At 36.4% G+C, this 18,671-nt stretch overlaps 1 protein-coding gene across 2 annotated transcripts in view; it reads right to left on the bottom strand.

The window, feature by feature from the left end:
* Window positions 1-900: 900 nt before the first annotated feature.
* The window catches only part of WASHC3 (WASH complex subunit 3), a 42,817-nt gene continuing 25,046 nt past the window's right edge, over window positions 901-18,671 (bottom strand). For both annotated transcript variants that reach the window (XM_058568553.1, XM_058568554.1), the window contains exons 6-7: window positions 11,565-11,629; window positions 901-1,085 (exon numbers count right to left, since the gene is read on the bottom strand). In XM_058568553.1, the coding sequence (XP_058424536.1) occupies window positions 1,004-1,085; window positions 11,565-11,629 (147 nt within the window). In that variant the 3' untranslated portion in view covers window positions 901-1,003. The remainder of the gene's footprint in view (window positions 1,086-11,564; window positions 11,630-18,671) is intronic.

The following is an 18,671-nucleotide window of genomic DNA, read 5'->3' as shown; positions in this document are numbered from 1 at the left end:
ACTAACGGGGGATGGAAGCTGGTTAATAATTATCCCATCTGCATAGGTGAACAATTTTGGGAGGCATTCTGTAAGCTCCTCAGGAGGTCTAGGAGCACGCAAGCCCAAAATGGCAACCTTGACAAGACACCTTTGTACGGGTTTTCCCGTCCTGCTCTATTCTCTCACTTCTGCCTCCTGGGTTCACTTGACAAATGACATACCTATACCACTCCTTTCTCAGGGTCTACTTACAGGTGGCCTAAACTAAGATGAGCACCATTAATCAAACGCATTTATATGTCTTTTCCACGTAAGTATTTTAGAGATTTTTCTCTAAATCTGTGTGCAAATATTTCTTCATGAAGAATTATCTGCAAGATGAGGTGAAGACAACATTTTAAACCTGTGCAAACTAAATTTTGTTTTTCTGTTTAGGCAGTAAGAGTTGATGACAATGATGCTTGCTGACTCTGAACCAACTTCTATCTGATAATAAATATAATTAAGAATAACTGACATTGCCAGTCTATGAAGTAATGGCCAAGAGATAAAAAGTTCTATATGCTTATAAATATTACCAATAAGTTCGATATCCATTATATATGACATATAAGCTTCAAGTTGTCACAGAAAACTTCAATCCAGTATTACTTTCTGCCAGAAATTTCTTTAACAGCTCTTATGATACAAAATGCACATAATACTTTTCATGCTAAAATATTCACAAAAAACGAATAACTCACTTTTTTTGCATTGAGTCTATTTTTGATCACTAAACTCACATTGACTTCATTTTAAATGCTCATTGCATCACTGAAGTATTCCATCTTAGTACTTGTAGACTAATTGCACTTTATTTAGGCTATTCTCTTTTCCAGTTCAAGGCCCTTTATTTAGGTAACAAGACATACTGCCAGGTTATTATAAACGCTTTATTTTTTTAAGATAGAGTAAGCCTGGTGGTGGATACATTGCCATTTGATGTTTTTAAGACTAAGAGTTTAAGTTCAGGCTCTCTAGCTTACTCACTAAAAGAAGACTCGCTATCTGAACTCTCTGTATTTTTTTCACCGTCACCATCAGGCACTGGGGCATCTGGCCTCCTGAAAGAGAAGAAGGAAAAAAACTTTAAAGGTTTTTCCAGTTGAAAAAAAGCACTTACTAAACTGTAAATTGGGTTCATCCTAGAAAATTGCTGCTAATAAATCTGCCAAGTCTGCGTCCTTAGCTGAGTCTCCTGCTCTCCACCGCAGCGTGCTTCTCCCTGGCTTCTCCAGCACCACGCGGATTAAGTGCTATTCCCGTACAGGCCACGGCACTGTGTTCTCTCGCCAGTCCTTACAGAGTGTGCTGCTTCAGCACTTTCTGCTTCTAATTACCATGGAGACCCAACTACAGACAGAGATGAGATCTGGAGAGGCTGGCATGACCAGTGCTAAATGCCTGCAGCCTCCAAGTGTATACGAGGTACAGAGAAAGGACAGCTAGAAATGGAAAGAAAAGGAAAACCTTGATGTTCAGGAAAACTGCAGGGAGAAATTTAAAAATGGAAGAAAGTTTAAGAATGCCTATTAAGAAACACAGGCAGTAGGGAAATTTTGCAGGGAAGGAGAATGCCTGGTCTAAGAAAGTTCCTAATGTTTGTTGAATGCTTTCACTTATATGTTTTGTCATCCGAGAATGAATATAAATAGCATGAGTTGGTAAAAATAGTGTCTAGAAGATTCCTCAGGCACAACAAGGAGATATAAGGATGGTTAAACTCCAACTTCGCATGAATATGCTATAATAAACCAAAACGAAATTTTAATGGTGTCACATTAGAACAGTCAACTAGATAGGTTCCACAGTGTTTGTCAGAAATCGTTTAACCAATATGGCAGCACCATCACTCAGCCTTTACTCACTCTTACCAGGAAAGTAAACTAGGCAAGTAAAGTATACTCTTGGGGAAACTAAGAGAGAAGGGAAGAATAATATAGCCACTATGTCTTAATAATTACAAACTGCCAGACTTATTTCTCCCTCAGGCTCCTGGATTCTTATTAAAGATTTAGGACACCGACAAATAAAACTCTTCTTTCCCACAAACACAATTACTATTAATAAAGTAAGAAAATGTAGAGCCTACTATTTACTTTTAGTTATTAAAAATTATGGCTGAGTTTTGGCTTATGTTTTTTAATATCATATCTGGCATGTAACAAAAAAGAAACGCTGGCATTGCTCCCTAGCTGTCAAATATAAACCCATTTGCTCTGCTGTACAATTTTAGATTATGCCCATCGGGAAGTCACATCTACTTAATACAGGAAAACTTTAGAACTGGGTACAGCACTTCTAGGTTTTCACTGATGCTCTGTCTGCCTAAAATACTAACACAGGAACATAGTCTTCATTGCTCTCCATAGAAGCAAAAACTCCAGAACTAATGGGCATGAATACCGGGCACATTTTCCCCCAGTAAATTTCTCTTTGCTATATGGGTAATTTCTTACTGTCTTCACTTTGTTAAAAAGGAAAAAATTACCAGAGGGAATTATTTGAATACTACATCAAAATTATATTAGTATCTATGGCAACTCAAACAAAAAAAACAATGTACACAACTCCCCTAAAATAAATGCTACTTAAGGGTAAAACCAGCTTAGACCTAGAAGGGGGTGAAATTATAAAACTAATTAACTTATGTACATAACCATTTTTTGATATATGTGATGCTGTACAGCACAGTGGTTAAGAACACAGACTCTGGAGCCAAACTGCTTGGGTTCAAATCCCAGCCTTGCTACTTACTTGCTGGGCAACTTGGGGCGAGGCTCTTAACCAGTCTATACCCAACTAAGTGACTAGATTGTTGTGATGATTAAAATAAATTACTAAACGTAAAGTATATTGAATAGTAGCTGGCACATAGTAAGTATACTAAAAAAATGTTATCCATTATTATTATTCTCATCATCATTATGCAAATAACATAGTTATTTGCCAGCCACTATGTTAGGTGCTAGAGATAAAGAGATGAATAATAAGTAGTTCCTGGGCTGAAGAAGCTGATATTTTAGTGGAGGAGACAGAAATGCAAACAAATTACTGTTATACAGTGTGATATACACAAATACCGTTGTACTAACTATGCTTGTGTGAAAAGAAAAAGTAATTCACTCTACTAGGGTTGGTCAGAGAAGACTCCAGAGAGGTGGAGACACCTGTGAAGGGTTTTGGGATATGAGTAGGAGTTTGCCAGAAACAGAAAAGGTGGGAATAAGTGTGGATGAGAGTGTTCTAAGTAAAGGAAAAAAATGAGAATGGTGTGGCATGCTGCATTTGAGAACTGGAATTGATTTGGTAGCTGGAGTGTAAGGTATATTGGGGTGCAACAGTAGATGAGATTAGACCATTTAGCAGGAGCAATAGCTGGAGTGTAGGGAAAAGTTATACAAAATATAAGTTTTCACTGAAATTGCACAATTAAGCTTGGGATTCTTAAGTAGTCATTTATTTGTTAATTGAGATATAATTCACATACCACAAAATTCACCATTTTAAAGTGTACAAATTAGTGGTTTTTAGTATATTCACAAGGTTGTGCAAACACTACCACTATCTAATTCCAGAACATTTTCATTACCCTGAAAAGAAACCCCGTAGCCATCAGCAGACTCTCTCCATTTTCTTTTACCCTTAGTCCCCGGCAACACTAATCTTCTTTTCTGTATCTATGTATTTGCCTATTCAGGACGTTTCCTATAAATATGATTATAGGATATTTGGCCTTTGTATCTGGCTTCTTTCACTTAGCATACTGTTTTAAAGGTTCATCTATGTTGTAGCATGTATCAAAATTTCCTTCCTTTTTAAGGTTGAGTAATATTCCATTGTATGTACATACCACATTTATTTATCCATTCAGCTGTTGATGGTCACTTGGGTTGCTTCTAGCTTTTGGCTATTATGAATAATGCTGCTATGAACATGGGTATACAAATATTGTTAAAGTCCCTGCTTTTCACTTCTTTTGAGTATATACTGAGAAGTGGAATTGATGGATAATATGGCAATTCTAAGGTTAATTTTTTGAGGAACCGTCATACTGTTTTCCATAGCGGTTACATCATTTTACATTTCCACCAACAGTGCACAGGGTTCCAATTTCTTTGTATTCTCGCTAATACTTCTTATTGTTTGTCCTCATTCATTTTAAAATAAATTTTATGCTACTTTGAATTGGAATTGCTATGAGAACAAAAGAAAAAGTGAACACTAGTTCTCTTTAGACATAAAAAAAGAACAATTGAAGAAACCATGAGAATCAGATGAGGTAATATGTATCGAAGCATTTTATGTTATAAAGCCTTACACAAATGTTAATAGTAATAGTAATGATAGTAATAATACCATCATTTCTAGACTCTATATTCATAGTCTTAGAGGGAACAGAAATTTGGCTTTTTATGTTATGATCAGAAGTGCTCTTACTTGCTCCTATGATATATGAATGTTTTGTTTTAAGTATTTTTCATGGAAAGAAGTTTTAAACATGTTTGAAAAGGTTGCTACTTGAAACTACTAGCCTGAAGTTTAGCTTCTTAAAATTCAAAGGAAACACACTTCACTGCTAAAATCTGGAAATGAGGACTTTATAATAGTCGCTTAATATTTTAAATATATAAGTGAATCACTAAAAAAGTCTATTAGCAAAATGCAGAAAAATAAATAAAGTCAGAAGTATATTCATGATGTATCATGTTTATTTTTTAAAGATCTCAATCTTTAGTGGTTACAAAAAAACCCACTAGCTTGGTAGCTACATTTTAATAAGCATATTTATATAATTTGTGGCACCAAGATTATCAATAAAATCCTTAATAAAAGCAAATTTTTAAGAAGTTTAAGTTTAAACTCATTTCTAAGTCTAAATCATCTTAAAAAACAGATATTTTCAAAGAAGTTATTAGGTTGACTTCAACTAAAACTGAGCCAAAATTAAGAAAGGAGAAGGAAAGACTAAACATATACAAACCAGTACTTTTTAGTATACCAGATGCTGTGCGTGCAGGTTATTTTTGACATCCACTTTTCTCTCACTTATGTGAAGCAAATAAAGCTGTCAACCACAGTCCCTGCTGCTCTCATTCTTCCCCCACTCCCTGCCTTGTTTCAGTCACGTGATTCAGGCCTGGCCAATGACAAGAATTTCTTCCCCTGGAGAGAGAGACTGAATTAAGGGACGGCACACAATCCAAGCAGGACCAAATCAATGTTTCCCTAGAAATGAGCTACAGATTATGGAGAAGAAGGGGTTCTTTTTCCATTCGATTGGCGAAACTAGCAATATTAAAGCCTTCAACTGCTAATTCAAGAAAGAAGCTCATCAGCAGGAGAGAAATGGGTTATTATAGCAAGGAGTAAAGGTCGAATCTAGGAAGGACCTGCCCATCCACTTCTGAAAAACAGCCAGGAAAACCCTATGAATAGCAGAAGAGCATTGTCTGATACAGCGTCGGAAGATGAGACGATGGTGCAAAAAGACCAGGCTCTGCTCTGCTGTACACAGGGGCGCTAGAAGTTGGAATTGACTTGAGGGCACTAATAACAACAAAAAAGTGGAATGAGGTGCTGGGGAAGAGAGAACACCAGCCAGGCAGCCAGGCAGTCAGCCAGCACTGATGACACTGAGCCCCTGATCCTGTCCTAACTAGACTTCTCAGCTATATGCGTCAGTAACTTCACTTTTTGCTTAAGCTAGTTTGAACTGGTTTCTGTGATCCTGAACATGAAAAGAGTCCTAAAATACAAATATCATTGGTTTAATTTGTTTTCATTAAAGAGAGATGTATATTTGTGTTTAAAACCGTAGCCACTTTAAGGACACAAAAACCATATAAACATTCTTTGAAAAACATTTATTTATGTAGATAAATAGTTTAAAATATTTTCCATTTTCTTAAACTTAAAATAGTTGAATTTAAAGCAGATTAAGTACCTAAAACATTGTTAGTAAAAAAACTGCTGAGGAGGCGGCTGTGGGAGAGGGTGCAGTAGTTATCATTCAAATCACGTTTCAGTATCAACCATATCACACATAAAGGTATAATGTCATATGACACTGTTGTCCTTTAGTGGTGTTCTGTCAGAGCTCTATGCAGTGGCAATGGGTGGTCTTAAGAAAAGAGAAAAATGCGAAGATTCCTGAATTGAGATTACACTCACTATATAAAGACCTCTGAGGAGTTAAAAAAACGACAATTTCCACTTTGATATTACAGTAGCTAGTAAGACTTATTTCAGCATTACATTTACTTAAACTACACATACTTTAGTCTTTTTTCTTTTGAACGCCCATCAAGGGTAGGTATATCCTGTCCTTTGTTGTAGTAAGTAGGTTCCTGCAGCCAGGGAAACAATGTAATGCCTAACATCATAAAGGAAAAGAAAGGCAGTCTTCCTAGGTAAGAGGGGCTTCTGCTGCTCATCTCAGGGTCCTTTACTTCCCAGCTGCTCCCCTCTCTCTTGTCTGCTAGCCATTGGCAGACCACAACCGCTTTTTAACACCACTTCTTTGATATTTTTATTCTCTCTCTCATTCTTGTGATCAAGGTCTCCAACAGTGGGTCAGTCACAATTTTTTTGACATTGTTTTTTCCTGTCCTATACTTTCTAGCCAGTCTGCCAGCCAAGGACTGGCAATTACATCGAGTGGGATCCTAGCTCAGCAAGAACTAAAAAATGAAACCAGTAAAAAAATCTACTTTTGGAATTGTCCAGTTGGGGACTTGGGGTCTATTCAACCCTCAACCAGCTGAAACCCAACCTTTAATCCATTATGTAGTGTAGCAGGAGGTAGACAAAGATCAATGGCAGATAAGGAATTCCCTTACAGGCAGGAAAATCTGCTGGACTTGCCCTGAATATAATTAATAGAAAGTTTTCTTGCTTTCCAGTATCCTTTTTGTTAACACTAATAAATCCCCTCTTGTCTCAGTGATAAGTAAGCTGAGGTGGTTACTTTTATTTCTGGCAACCATAAGAGTGGTCATTCCACGTCTGTGAGGAGGGTATAAATGTCTTTTGAATAGATATCTCCAGGACAAATGCCAACTGAGCTGGTTCTGTTCAAGGCCTGCACAGTAATTTGAACTCAATTACATGCTTTCTTTAGCCAAATCAGTCTGTTACAAACTGCACCTTCCCACTAATATTAAGAGTGTGACCAGCTGAATTTCAGTTTCAGAAGTCTGTTCCTTACTGCAAAGTTTAAAATATAGATTTTTCAGTTTGAGAAAACAGAGTATAATTCAAAACGATAAATACTCTGTGTATGTTAAATATGTCTTTGTTGAAAACACAGTGGTATTCAGGCAACTACAGGATTATAAACAAGTTGTGATCCATAAGCCTGGTAAATCCAATTGTTTAGAACTGGCTACATCTTCCTCCATTAAAACATTCATAAATCACAACTAACATTTATTGAACATTTACTGCTTGTCCAGAGCTGTGCTAAGTGTTTACATCATTCTCTTACTTAGTCTGAACAACTCTTCTATTTCCCATTTTACTGATGAGGAAACTGATGCACAGAGAGATTAGGTCCAGGGTCAGATAGCTAGAAAGTGGCAGGGCAGAATCTGAACCCCAGCAAGCAGATCATTTCTAAAGTCTGCCTTAGCCTGAGCCTTAACCATCATGAATTTCTTCTCTTGCTAATGGGCAGGTCCAGAGGCTAGTCTATGTATCCTAGAGCAGTAAAAGTAGTAATTACCAGGTAATAATAGTAATCTTAGTTCTGGGACATAAATGTAAGCACAGAATAGGATAGGGGAGAAACTCTTTTTTTTCCTGGGAAGAAAATCTAGGCATTGATTGAAAAGAATTTATATGGCACACTTTACCTGTTCTATATTTCTGAATGCAAAACTAAAACAGATCAACCATAAAAATTTCCATTTTCTTTCCCCTTAAACTCTTCTGAGTATGATGGTGACAAAGGTACTCTCACGTATCTTTTTATTTCAGTGGCATTAGAAACTAATTTTTATAAGCTAAACAGGACTAATTCTTGGTTATGTAAGAACTACTGTTATTTTCAAAAACTTGGATTTTTAAAAATAAACAATCACTTAAAAGCAGCAAACAAGTACTATTTATTCGGTAATTATCAGCCATTTTCTTCAGTTTTACAGACTTTCTAAAATTCAATGATAGTCATTTTTCTAGGAAAACAGCCAGGCTCCCTTGTCTCATATCATGTAAACAGTTTTAGTTTAAAATTATGTATTCTTAGCTTCTGAATTTTTATATACACAAGCCAATCAAATAACAATGTATTTTCTGATCAGTATTTATTTCTATATTAACTTGTTTTGCTTTTTGCTTAGTGCAGACAGATCTAGATTATTTCTTCTAAGAGTTATATGAATCTTTCTTACTACCTAAGGCTAATTTTAAAAAAAGTGTATGTTTACACTTTAAAAGAATATGAAACAATCTTTACTGAAAGTTCTTGGTTGAGGTTTAATATGTACGTAAGCTTCTAAATAAAAGTACATACTTCCCTCAATGTCACGTATTCTTCTCCTTCATCCTCTCAGACTTTTCTCCCAAAGTGAGGCTCCTTTACTTTTATGTAAACATAATTCCCAAAGCGTCAGAATTCCTCTTTAACAAGGCGGTTGATTCCACTTATCATACCTAGCTAAATGTAGTTGGAGCTGGCTTTCTAGTACTAGTGGTCATAGGTTCTAATGAGTCACCCCCACTCTAACCAGTGCCCCTTGTGACCAATGGCATGTACTTATGAGGTAATGGGTCAGAATTCAGGCTCCGGGCTGTGGTTGAGGAGCAGCATTTCTGTAAGACAATGTTAATGGTTACTGGAATTCTACCCTAAAACTTGGCATCATCTTGCAACTGACTGTTTCTCAACATTTACAGACAATGACATGCCCTCAAACTTGCTAAATGAGATACATCAAGGAAGTATTGGAGCTGCTGGAGGTTTTCTCCTTGGTAGTCACCCATGGACTTCTTGAGGTGGTGATGCCTAAATGGAGTCTTGAAGAATATGAAATTAGCCAGGCCAATAAGATGGGGGAAGGGAGTTCCATGGAGAGGAAAAAAATATTCAAAGACACCAAAAGAGAACAGGAAAATGATACATTAGAGTACTGCAAGTAGTTTGCTACAGCTGCAGGACATAGGGATGTATGGAAGAGCGGTAAGAAATGAAGCTAGAGAAAGAATCTGGGTCTTGATGATAAAAGCATTTATATGCAATTCTAAGATGTTAGACACCATGTTTTTTTTTTTTTCTTGTGAGGAAGATCAGCCCTGAGCTAACATCCATGCTAATCCTCCTCTTTTTGCTGAGGAAGACCAGCTCTGCACTAACATCTATTTCCAATCTTCCTCCTTTTTTTTTTTTCTCCCCAAAGCCCCAGTAGATAGTTGTATGTCATAGTTGCACATCCTTCTAGTTGCTGTATGTGGGACGCGGCCTCAGCATGGCCAGAGAAGTGGTGTGTTGGTGCGTGCCCGGGATCCGAACCCGGGCCGCCAGCAGCGGAGCACACGCACTTAACCGCTAAGCCATGGGGCTGGCCCCTAGACTCCATGTTGAAGGCAGTGGAGAGTCACAGAAAGATCTGAAGAAAGAATGAAGTATGAACAGATCCACTAAGGCTTTAGTGACAGACTGAAAGAGAATAGGGAAACCAATCAGGAGCTATTACAATAATTCAGGTGAGAAATGATGAGGGCTTGAACTAAACAGCAATGGGCAGGGAGGCATGTGGTCAGATGTGAGAGATAATAAAAATGAGAAATTCACAGTGACTGACATAGTAAGGGGTAGGGAAGAGGGTAGAATCAAGGATGACTTTCAAGTTGCTAGTGTGGGTAGCTGGTTGAAATAAAGGATTATGAAGTAAGTTTAGGCTGGGCCAGCCTAACCTATATATGAAATGAAGCCAGTAGGAGATAAAGGGATTGGATATCTAGTGTATGTTGATGCTTATAGGGCTGCCAGTTTTCCATTTATTACATTTCCTTTAGAGAGAAAAATCATCATTTTACATGAATTGTTTTTTTTTTTTTCTTGTGAGAAAGATCAGCCCTGAGCTAACATCCATGCCAATCCTCCTCTTTTTGCTGAGGAAGACCGGCTCTGAGCTAACATCTATTGCCAATCCTCCTCCTTGTTTTTCCCCAAAGCCCCAGTAGATAGCTGTGTGTCATAGTTGCACATCCTTCTAGTTGTTGTATGTGGGACGTGGCCTCAGCATGGCCAGAGAAGCGGTGCGTTGGTGCGCACCCAGGATCCAAACCCAGGCCGCCAGTAGCGGAGTGCGCGCACTTAACCGCTAAGCCACGGGGCCGGCCCAAAAAAAAAAATCATCATTTTAAAGGTCATTTTAGCTCTCTATTATTACAGAAGGTTTACTGTGTATTTCCAGAAGCAAAAAAGAAGTCATGGCCAACATTAAATATATTTATAACACATATTCCAATGAGTAACAAAACGGATTGGACCCATATGTTCAATTCATATTAAAATATATGTCACAATCCATCTGCTTCTAAAGTGTGTCAGAAACAACTTCCAGGACAAATGCCAAACATCCCAGAGATGCTTTAGTTCAAATTACCAATTCATGTCATTGTACTTGAACTGTTTGCTACTTCTATATATACTAAATATAGATACATGTTAGAAATCTGTTCCTGCAGACTTTAAAAAAAATCATAAATTTCATATTTTGGAAGATAAAATATGAGAAAAAGACTGTTTTATGGTGTTTTACCCTCAAAATGCACAGATTTTCTTAAAGGGCTGAGAGCCAAGAAAAATTCCAAAGTATACTGCTAGTACAGTATGAATGCTTGGATAACATAGCATAATACATTGGGGTAAATTAAAACCCCAACTGAAAAGACTTTTTACAAGTATCTAGATATTTGCAAAACAGACTAGTTCTGAACAATCCTTTAAGATATATTTTATCCAGGATGAGCCAGGTTTGCTTAGATGGAATAAATTACTGTCAAATTTCTGAGCCACAATTTTTCAGAACTTCTCAAAAAATACTTTACAAAACTTGCATAAACTGATATCTAGTTTCATAATAAACATTAATGTGGACCTAGAGTAGCTTTACCCTGTTTATTTCTCAATGTGGCTCAACTTAAATTGTAGTAGAGTAAATTTCCTATACAGTAAGGTCTGAAACAAAAATGTAGTAGATAAAAGAAAGAAAAGAAAAGGCAGCATGGAAAGAAAAAAAACACTGCTTCTTGTAGACACTACTACAACAAAGCTGTCATCAAATTCCATCTCTTTTGGATATACAGATTCATCACTGTTCTATTGAAACTACTCCTAACACTTGCAAAATCTGGTTTTAGTAGCATAGCATAGATTTTTCACTTTTGTAACATAGCAGAGACACCATTTATGAGGTGGTTTCCTCCACCATAAAACACTGTATAAGGAAAAAAAATAGAGAGCTTGAAGTGTTTTATTATAACTGACAAATTCAAAATCTTGGCAGTAATATCATTATATTAGAAGAATTACTTACTCAAGAAGATCTGGGTCTAGTCCTTCCGATATCATTTTGTTTCTTATTGCCATCACTGGAACACCCTAAGCAAAGGACAGAAGACAATAATTCAATTATTAAAAATGCCTCCTTCATAAAAATAGACAAATAGACCAACGGAACAGACTTGAGAGCCCAGAAATAAACCCAAGCATATAATGTCAACTAATATTTGACAAACAAGTCAAGAGTACTCAATGGAGAAAAGACAGTCTCTTTAATAAATGGTGCTGGGAAAATTGGACATTTACAGGTAAAAGAATGAAACTTGACCCCTATCTTACACCACCCACAAAAATTACCTCAAAATGGATTAAAGACTTAAATGTAAGACCTGAAACCATAAAATTCCTAGAAGAAAACATAGGGAAAAAGCTCCTTGACATGGGTCTTTGTAATGATTTTATGGAAACCATGACTAAAGCACAAGCAACAAAATAAAAAAAAAATTAAAAAGTGGGACTACATCAAACTATAAAGCTTCTGCACAGCAAAAGAAACCATCAATAAAGCGAAAAGACAACCTGTAGAATGGGAAAGAAATATTTGCAAACTATATATCTGATAAGAGGTTAATATGCAAAATATATAAAGAACTCATACAACTCAATAGCAAAAATCAGTCCAATCAACAAATGGGCCACACCGACGCCCCGCTTGTCCGGCCATGCTGAGACAGCGTCCCACATAGAGCAACTAGAAGGATGTGCAACTATGACATACAACTAGCTACTGGGGCTTTGGGGAGAAAAAGGGAAAAAATGGAGGAGGATTGGCAATAGATGTTAGCTCAGGGCTGGTCTTCCTCAGCAAAAAGAGGAGGATTGGCATGGATGTTAGCTCAGGGCTGATCTTCTTCACCAAAAAAAAAATAAATAAATAAATAAACAAATGGGCAAAGGACCTGAATACATATTTTTATAAAGAAGATATACAAATGGCCAACAGATACATGAAAAGATGCTCACCATCACTAGTCATTAGAGAAATGCAAATTAAAACCATAATGAGATATCATCTCATGCCTATTAGAATGGCCATCATCAAAAAGACAAGAGATAACAAATGCTGGTGTGGATGTGGAGAAAAGGGAACCCTCGTGCACTGTTGGGATTGTAAACTGGTACAGCCACTATGGAAAACAGTATAAAGCTTCCTCAAAAAATTAAAAATAGAACTACCATATGACCCAGCAATTCCACTTCTAGGAATATATCCAAAGGAAATAAAAACACTAACTTTAAAACATATGTGCATCCCCATGTTCATAGCAGCATTATTTATAATAGCCAAGACATGGAAACAACCTAAGCGTCCACCGATGGATGAATGGATAAAGAAGTTATGGTATGTATACATATAACGGAAAATTATTCAGCCATAAAAAATGAAGAAATCCTACCATTTGCAACAACATGGATGGACTTTGAAGGCATTATGGTAAGTGAAATAAGTCAGACAAAGACAAATACTGTGTGATCTCACATATATGCAGAATCTAAAAAACAAAACAAACCCAAAAAAAAGCAACATCGAACTCACCGAAAAAGAGATCAGATTTGTGGTTATCAGAGGCGGGGGGTGGGGAAAGAGGGAACTGGAGGAAGGTGGTCAAAAGGCACAAACTTTTAGTTATAAGATAAATACGTACTAGAGTTGTAATGTACCACATGATGACTATAATTAACACTGCTGTATGGTATGTAGGAAAGTTGTTAAGACAGTAGATCCTAAGAGTTCTCATCACAAGGAGAAAATTTTTTTCTTTTTCTTTTATCTATATAAGATGATGGGTGTTAACTAAACCTATTGTGGTAATCACTTCATAATATATGTAAATCAAAAATCATCATGCTATACACCTTAAACTTATACAGTGATGTATGTCAATTATTTCTCAATAAAACTGGGGAAAAAATTAAAGAAATAGAAGCTAAAAAAAAAACGTCCTTTATATGTCTCTACATACCACCTAAAGCAAGATCTTTTAGATGGCTCATTATTTAAAAAAGCTCTTATTTTGCTTTTTATTAGTACGTGCATAGCACTTCAATAATCTAATAAGGTACACATTTAACTGACATAATGGAATCAGTGCTATCCAATACCACATAAGCCCAAATTAAATCACTTGAACTTATCCATTACTAATTCCACTGTATAGAAGCCAGATATCATATTCTCACTCTTCTTTATATCACCATAAGAAAGAAAACATTGATAACTCAGATGATTAAAGCCTTGGCTGGAATGATACAATGAATACTTAACAATATGAATAAATGTCTTTTCAAATAAAGATTTCAGAGCTTTCTACTCTTAAGTATAGCTATGTTAATGCTCTTTTCATAAACAAATGTTCCAATTCCATTTGGATACATTATGTGCAAAGGTCAAATAGAATTCAAGAACTCTCCTGGGACTATATTATACATCTTCCCTACACCAATACAAACATGAAGTAATGATAATTCTAAAAGTGTATAAATCACAAGAACATTGAGAACATGTGAATTTCAAAGTGCAGGATAAGAACATCAAAACAGTAAGAAAAGGATATGTCAGAAATACCAATTTACTTGAAAAGGGGACTGATTTGACAGATAAATAAATGTTTATTGAAAGCTCACTTATAAAGTTCTAAGGGGAGAAGATGCAATCAAGCCTCTTTGTCAACTCCTCCTCTTTACATCATCCCAAAAGATGAGGAAACACTAATGTGATGTGTTAAATTTGGGCACCTTGATTATATCACCTTCAAAAGTAAGTGAGCAGGGTCACTGTGCTTTAAAAGCTTGCACACATGGTTGGGACCCTCTCCCTCACATCTCTTCATTCTTTGTGGCAGAAGGGGTAAGCTGAGCCAAGGCCCACGTGGGAAAAAGCTCAATCATCTCCCTATTGCTGTTGTATACTCTTCCCTTTGGTCCTCCAAAAGTCACTAGCCAGTTGTGACATTCAGTTTTGAACCTAAGATACAGCAGAGGCCCCTTAGGAGCTGCAATGCTCCAGTCCAATTTCTCAGAACCCTACTCTGAAGTTTCTGGGCACCAACCCTGCTAAGGTTCCCTTGCTTTCTTTTGCAGTTGTCCTTTGTGTGTTTTCTGGTCTCAGGGATCTTACAGGGTGGTTAGGAGTAAATTGACTGTGGTTAGTGGTAGAATTCTGATATCACAACCCCACACCTCAATATTTAACATCACTATGGCAGCACAGTGCCTTATGCTGAGAAAATAAAGACATAAGCACCCCCTGCCCTTAGGGAGTACAGTCTAATAGATGTGTTAAACAGATAATCACAGTGCAATGATGAAATTGATAACAGAGGCCTACATAATGGGCAATGTTAGACCCAAGGAAAGGCAGACTGACTTGAAGACCAGCAAAAGATTTGCTGAGGTGAGTCTTGAAGATGGGATAGCAGTTTATTTAAAATGAAAAACACAAAGACTTAGAAAAATACACAAATCTTTAAATAGTCTATCATACATAACCTTGTCTCAAACATATTTTTTAAGAATATATACTTGCCCAGATATTTCCCTCCCCCAAAATGCTGATTTTATTTTACATTTCACCTAATAAAGCCTGTGTTTAAGTCCAGGCAAGCATATGTGAAAATATGACAGTCAAAAGGGTTATAAATTCAATATGAAGAGTCTTCCAAGTTAATGACCATATATCTCTCATAGAAATGTTACAGATCTTGCCAAATTAAGTTCAGATGATGATTAACTATAATCTTCACTTTCAAAATCAGAAAACATATTAAAAATTTTATTATTTACTTTAAAAAAAAGTCCATTCATCAGACTAAAGAGTTTCTGCAAGGCAAAGGAAACCAGGAACAAAATGAAAGGACAACCCACCAACTGGGAGAAATTATTTGCAAATCATATATCCAACAAGGGGTTAATCTCCAAAATATATAAAGAACTCACACAACTCAACAACAACAACAACAAAAAAACCTGATCAAAAAATGGGCAGAAGATATGAATGTTTTTCCAAAGAAGATAAACAGATGGTCAACAGGCACACGAAAAGATGTTCAACATCACTAATCATCAGGGAAATGCAAATCAAAACTACAAGATATCACACCACACCTGTCAGAATGGCTATAATTACTAAGACAAAAAATAACAAATGTTGGAGAGGATGTGGAGAAAAGGAACCCTCATACACCACCGGTAGGGATGCAAACTTGTGCAGCCACTATGGAAAACAGTATGGAGATTTCTGAAAAAATTAAAAATAGAAATATCACACGACCCAGCTATGCCACTAGTGGGTATTTACCCAAAGAACTTGAAATCAACAATTCAAAGAGACTTATGCACCCTTATGTTCACTGCAGCATTATTCACAATAGCCAAGACGTGGAAGCAACCCAAGTGCCCACCAACTGATGAATGGATAAAGAAGATGTGGTATATACACACAATGGAATACTACTCAGCCATAAAAAAAGACAAAATCATCCCATTTGCAACAACATGGATGGACCTTGAGGGTATTATGTTAAGCAAAATAAGGGGTAAAGGGGCACAAATATACAGTGACTGACAATAATGTACAACTGAAATTTCACAATATTACAAACTATTATGACCTCAATAAAAAAAAGTCCAGAAAAGACAGTTATAGAGTCAGAAGATGCCTTCTACAACCATAATCTCTTATTTTGGCTGTGGAAGAGAAAAAGTCCAAGTTCTCTACAGCTTGCTAGGTTAAAGGAGATTGGGAAAGCAAAGGTTTTCTTTCAAATTTATAGGTCACCAGGGAGACCCTCTCTCCTGAGGTAGCAAAGGCAAGGCTGTCATTTAGAGGCCCATTTATACACTTATCTTCATAAGTGTTATGTTTTATATTATAAATTAGTAAAATGTAATCTATTTAGACTCAGATGACAATGGACACAAGTGCATCCTAAATATTAGATGGATAAAAATAAAATAGCACCATCATAGAATTCTCTTCAAAATCTTACTCCTCAAAGTAATACTGTTCCATGGATCAATCTCTAAGGTATTCTGAAAAGTGAAATATGGTAGGTTTGGAAGACAAGGAAGGTGGAAGATAAAAGTTTGGGTCTTTTTTTAGCTTATAAAATAAGTTAAAAGATAAATGAAAGACAGAAAAAAAAAAAAAGCAATTACTTGCTTAGGGGTATCCAGTGTGAAGACTTTTACATTTGGAATAAAGTAAGCACGAGATTAAAACTTGCACCACTTTTAAAACATATTACCGGGGCTGGCCCCATGGCGTAGCGGTTAAGTGCGCATGCTCCACTGCTGGTGGCCCGGGTTCGGATCCCGGGCACGCACTGATGCACCACTTGTCAGGCCATGCTGTGGTGGCGTCCCATATAAAGTGGAGGAAGATGGGCACGGATGTTAGCTCAGGGCCGGTCTTCCTCAGCAAAAAGAGGAGGACTGGCATGGATGTTAGCTCAGGGCTGACCTTCCTCACACACACACACACACACACACAAATATATATATATATATTACCTAGAACTAAGACTTGAGAGAAAGATTTTTAAATAAAATGCTCTTAATAATTACTTAATAATAAAATTTATGTAATTTTAATAGGAGAGGAGAAAGCTGACTATTTGAACAACAAGGTTGGGAATTTTACTAGATAATTAAATGCCACTCAACTATTTAGTATAACAGGGAAAGTTATAAAAAAACACTGAAGTGCTAAATGGGAAAAAAAGCAGAGTTAATGTCAGACTCTTTAAAAAGACCTCTCAGTGTCTATTAACTATGGTTTAATGGTATAAGGTCTTTCTACAAACTCAACTATGTGATTTATTTATTATAATTTAGCATAATCCACAGGATATCTTTGGAAAGGTTATACAAATAAGTTACAAAGGCGAGAAAACAGAAGGGAGGAGAAATGAAGTTGAAAAAAACATTTCCTAAAATACAGCAAAGAGAGTGTGTGTGGGGCGGGGGTGAGGGAGGCAGTGGGTGGGAAGGGAAGAACAGGGAACAGGGAAGTTGGTGGAATTAGATAAGCTCCCTATTTTAACATTAGTTTCATGGAATTGGTTATATTATATAAGAATAACAGATGCCCGAATCTATAAGCTCCATATTTTACCCTTAGTTTCTTGAAGCTGGTTACAGCAAAAGAATACAGATATTACCAAAATTTGGTGAGTCTTTAGTCAGTCATTTCTGTATATGGATACAGATGGAGGAAAATACATATATCTTACCCTATTAGAGATGTTACTATTATCATCAACTTAATACAAATCTCATAAACCTTGATACAAAAATAATTTGGACTGTGTTCCAGAGGATGCATTCCAAAGGGATTTGCTGCTATGTTTCCAGAGATGTTGCTTAGAAAAGTTGTTGTTTTGTTATATTCCTCCTTAGAGGTTAAGGAACAGAGTTTGGTTTGTTAAACATCAAAAAGAAGTGTCCAATTTCTGATCTCCAAGAGACAAAGCTACTGGTGGTCTAAGGAGGACATGAGAGACCTCAAAACTGAAGTTGACTGAACTGTGGGATTATTTTTGGCAAGTGATAACGGCAGTTTGTCCAACACAAGTAATGAAGAAGAGAGAAGGCAGCCATAAGGCTGATGTTCCAAAAAATCACGTCTGTATTTGCGTCACTGGAGAAAGTGTGTAAAGAAGCCACAGTAATGAAGTTATGATGGCAACACTAATAGTTAAATACCAGTTTCTTATATCACAAAAACTGTATGCAGGTTTATAGGACTGCCAATGTTCACATTTATTTGTTATTGTCTTAACAGAAGCAAAACTACTATATTCCTTTATAAACCAGGTTGAAATTTTCCTAAAGTTTTAGATTAGAAGGGGGAAAAAAAACCCCTCTTACTCAACCTAATAGAGATAAATGACCATCCTTTTTTAAAATAACAAAAAATGCTCCTTATATTTTAGAGTTTTTCTTCTCAGTTTATGAGCTTGAATCACAACAATTGAGTTATGAAAGACGGAAAATATGAAGTTTATGAAATTTTTTCCTCACCTAGGTCACCAATAAAAAAAGGATTTATTGAGTTGATAGGTGAATAGTACTTTATCTT

The sequence above is a fragment of the Diceros bicornis genome, chromosome 25, assembly GCF_020826845.1.
Source record: "Diceros bicornis minor isolate mBicDic1 chromosome 25, mDicBic1.mat.cur, whole genome shotgun sequence".
Taxonomy (NCBI): Eukaryota; Metazoa; Chordata; class Mammalia; order Perissodactyla; family Rhinocerotidae; genus Diceros; species Diceros bicornis.
Note: the sequence above shows the minus strand (reverse complement) of the source record. Positions and strands in the feature narration are given on the sequence as shown.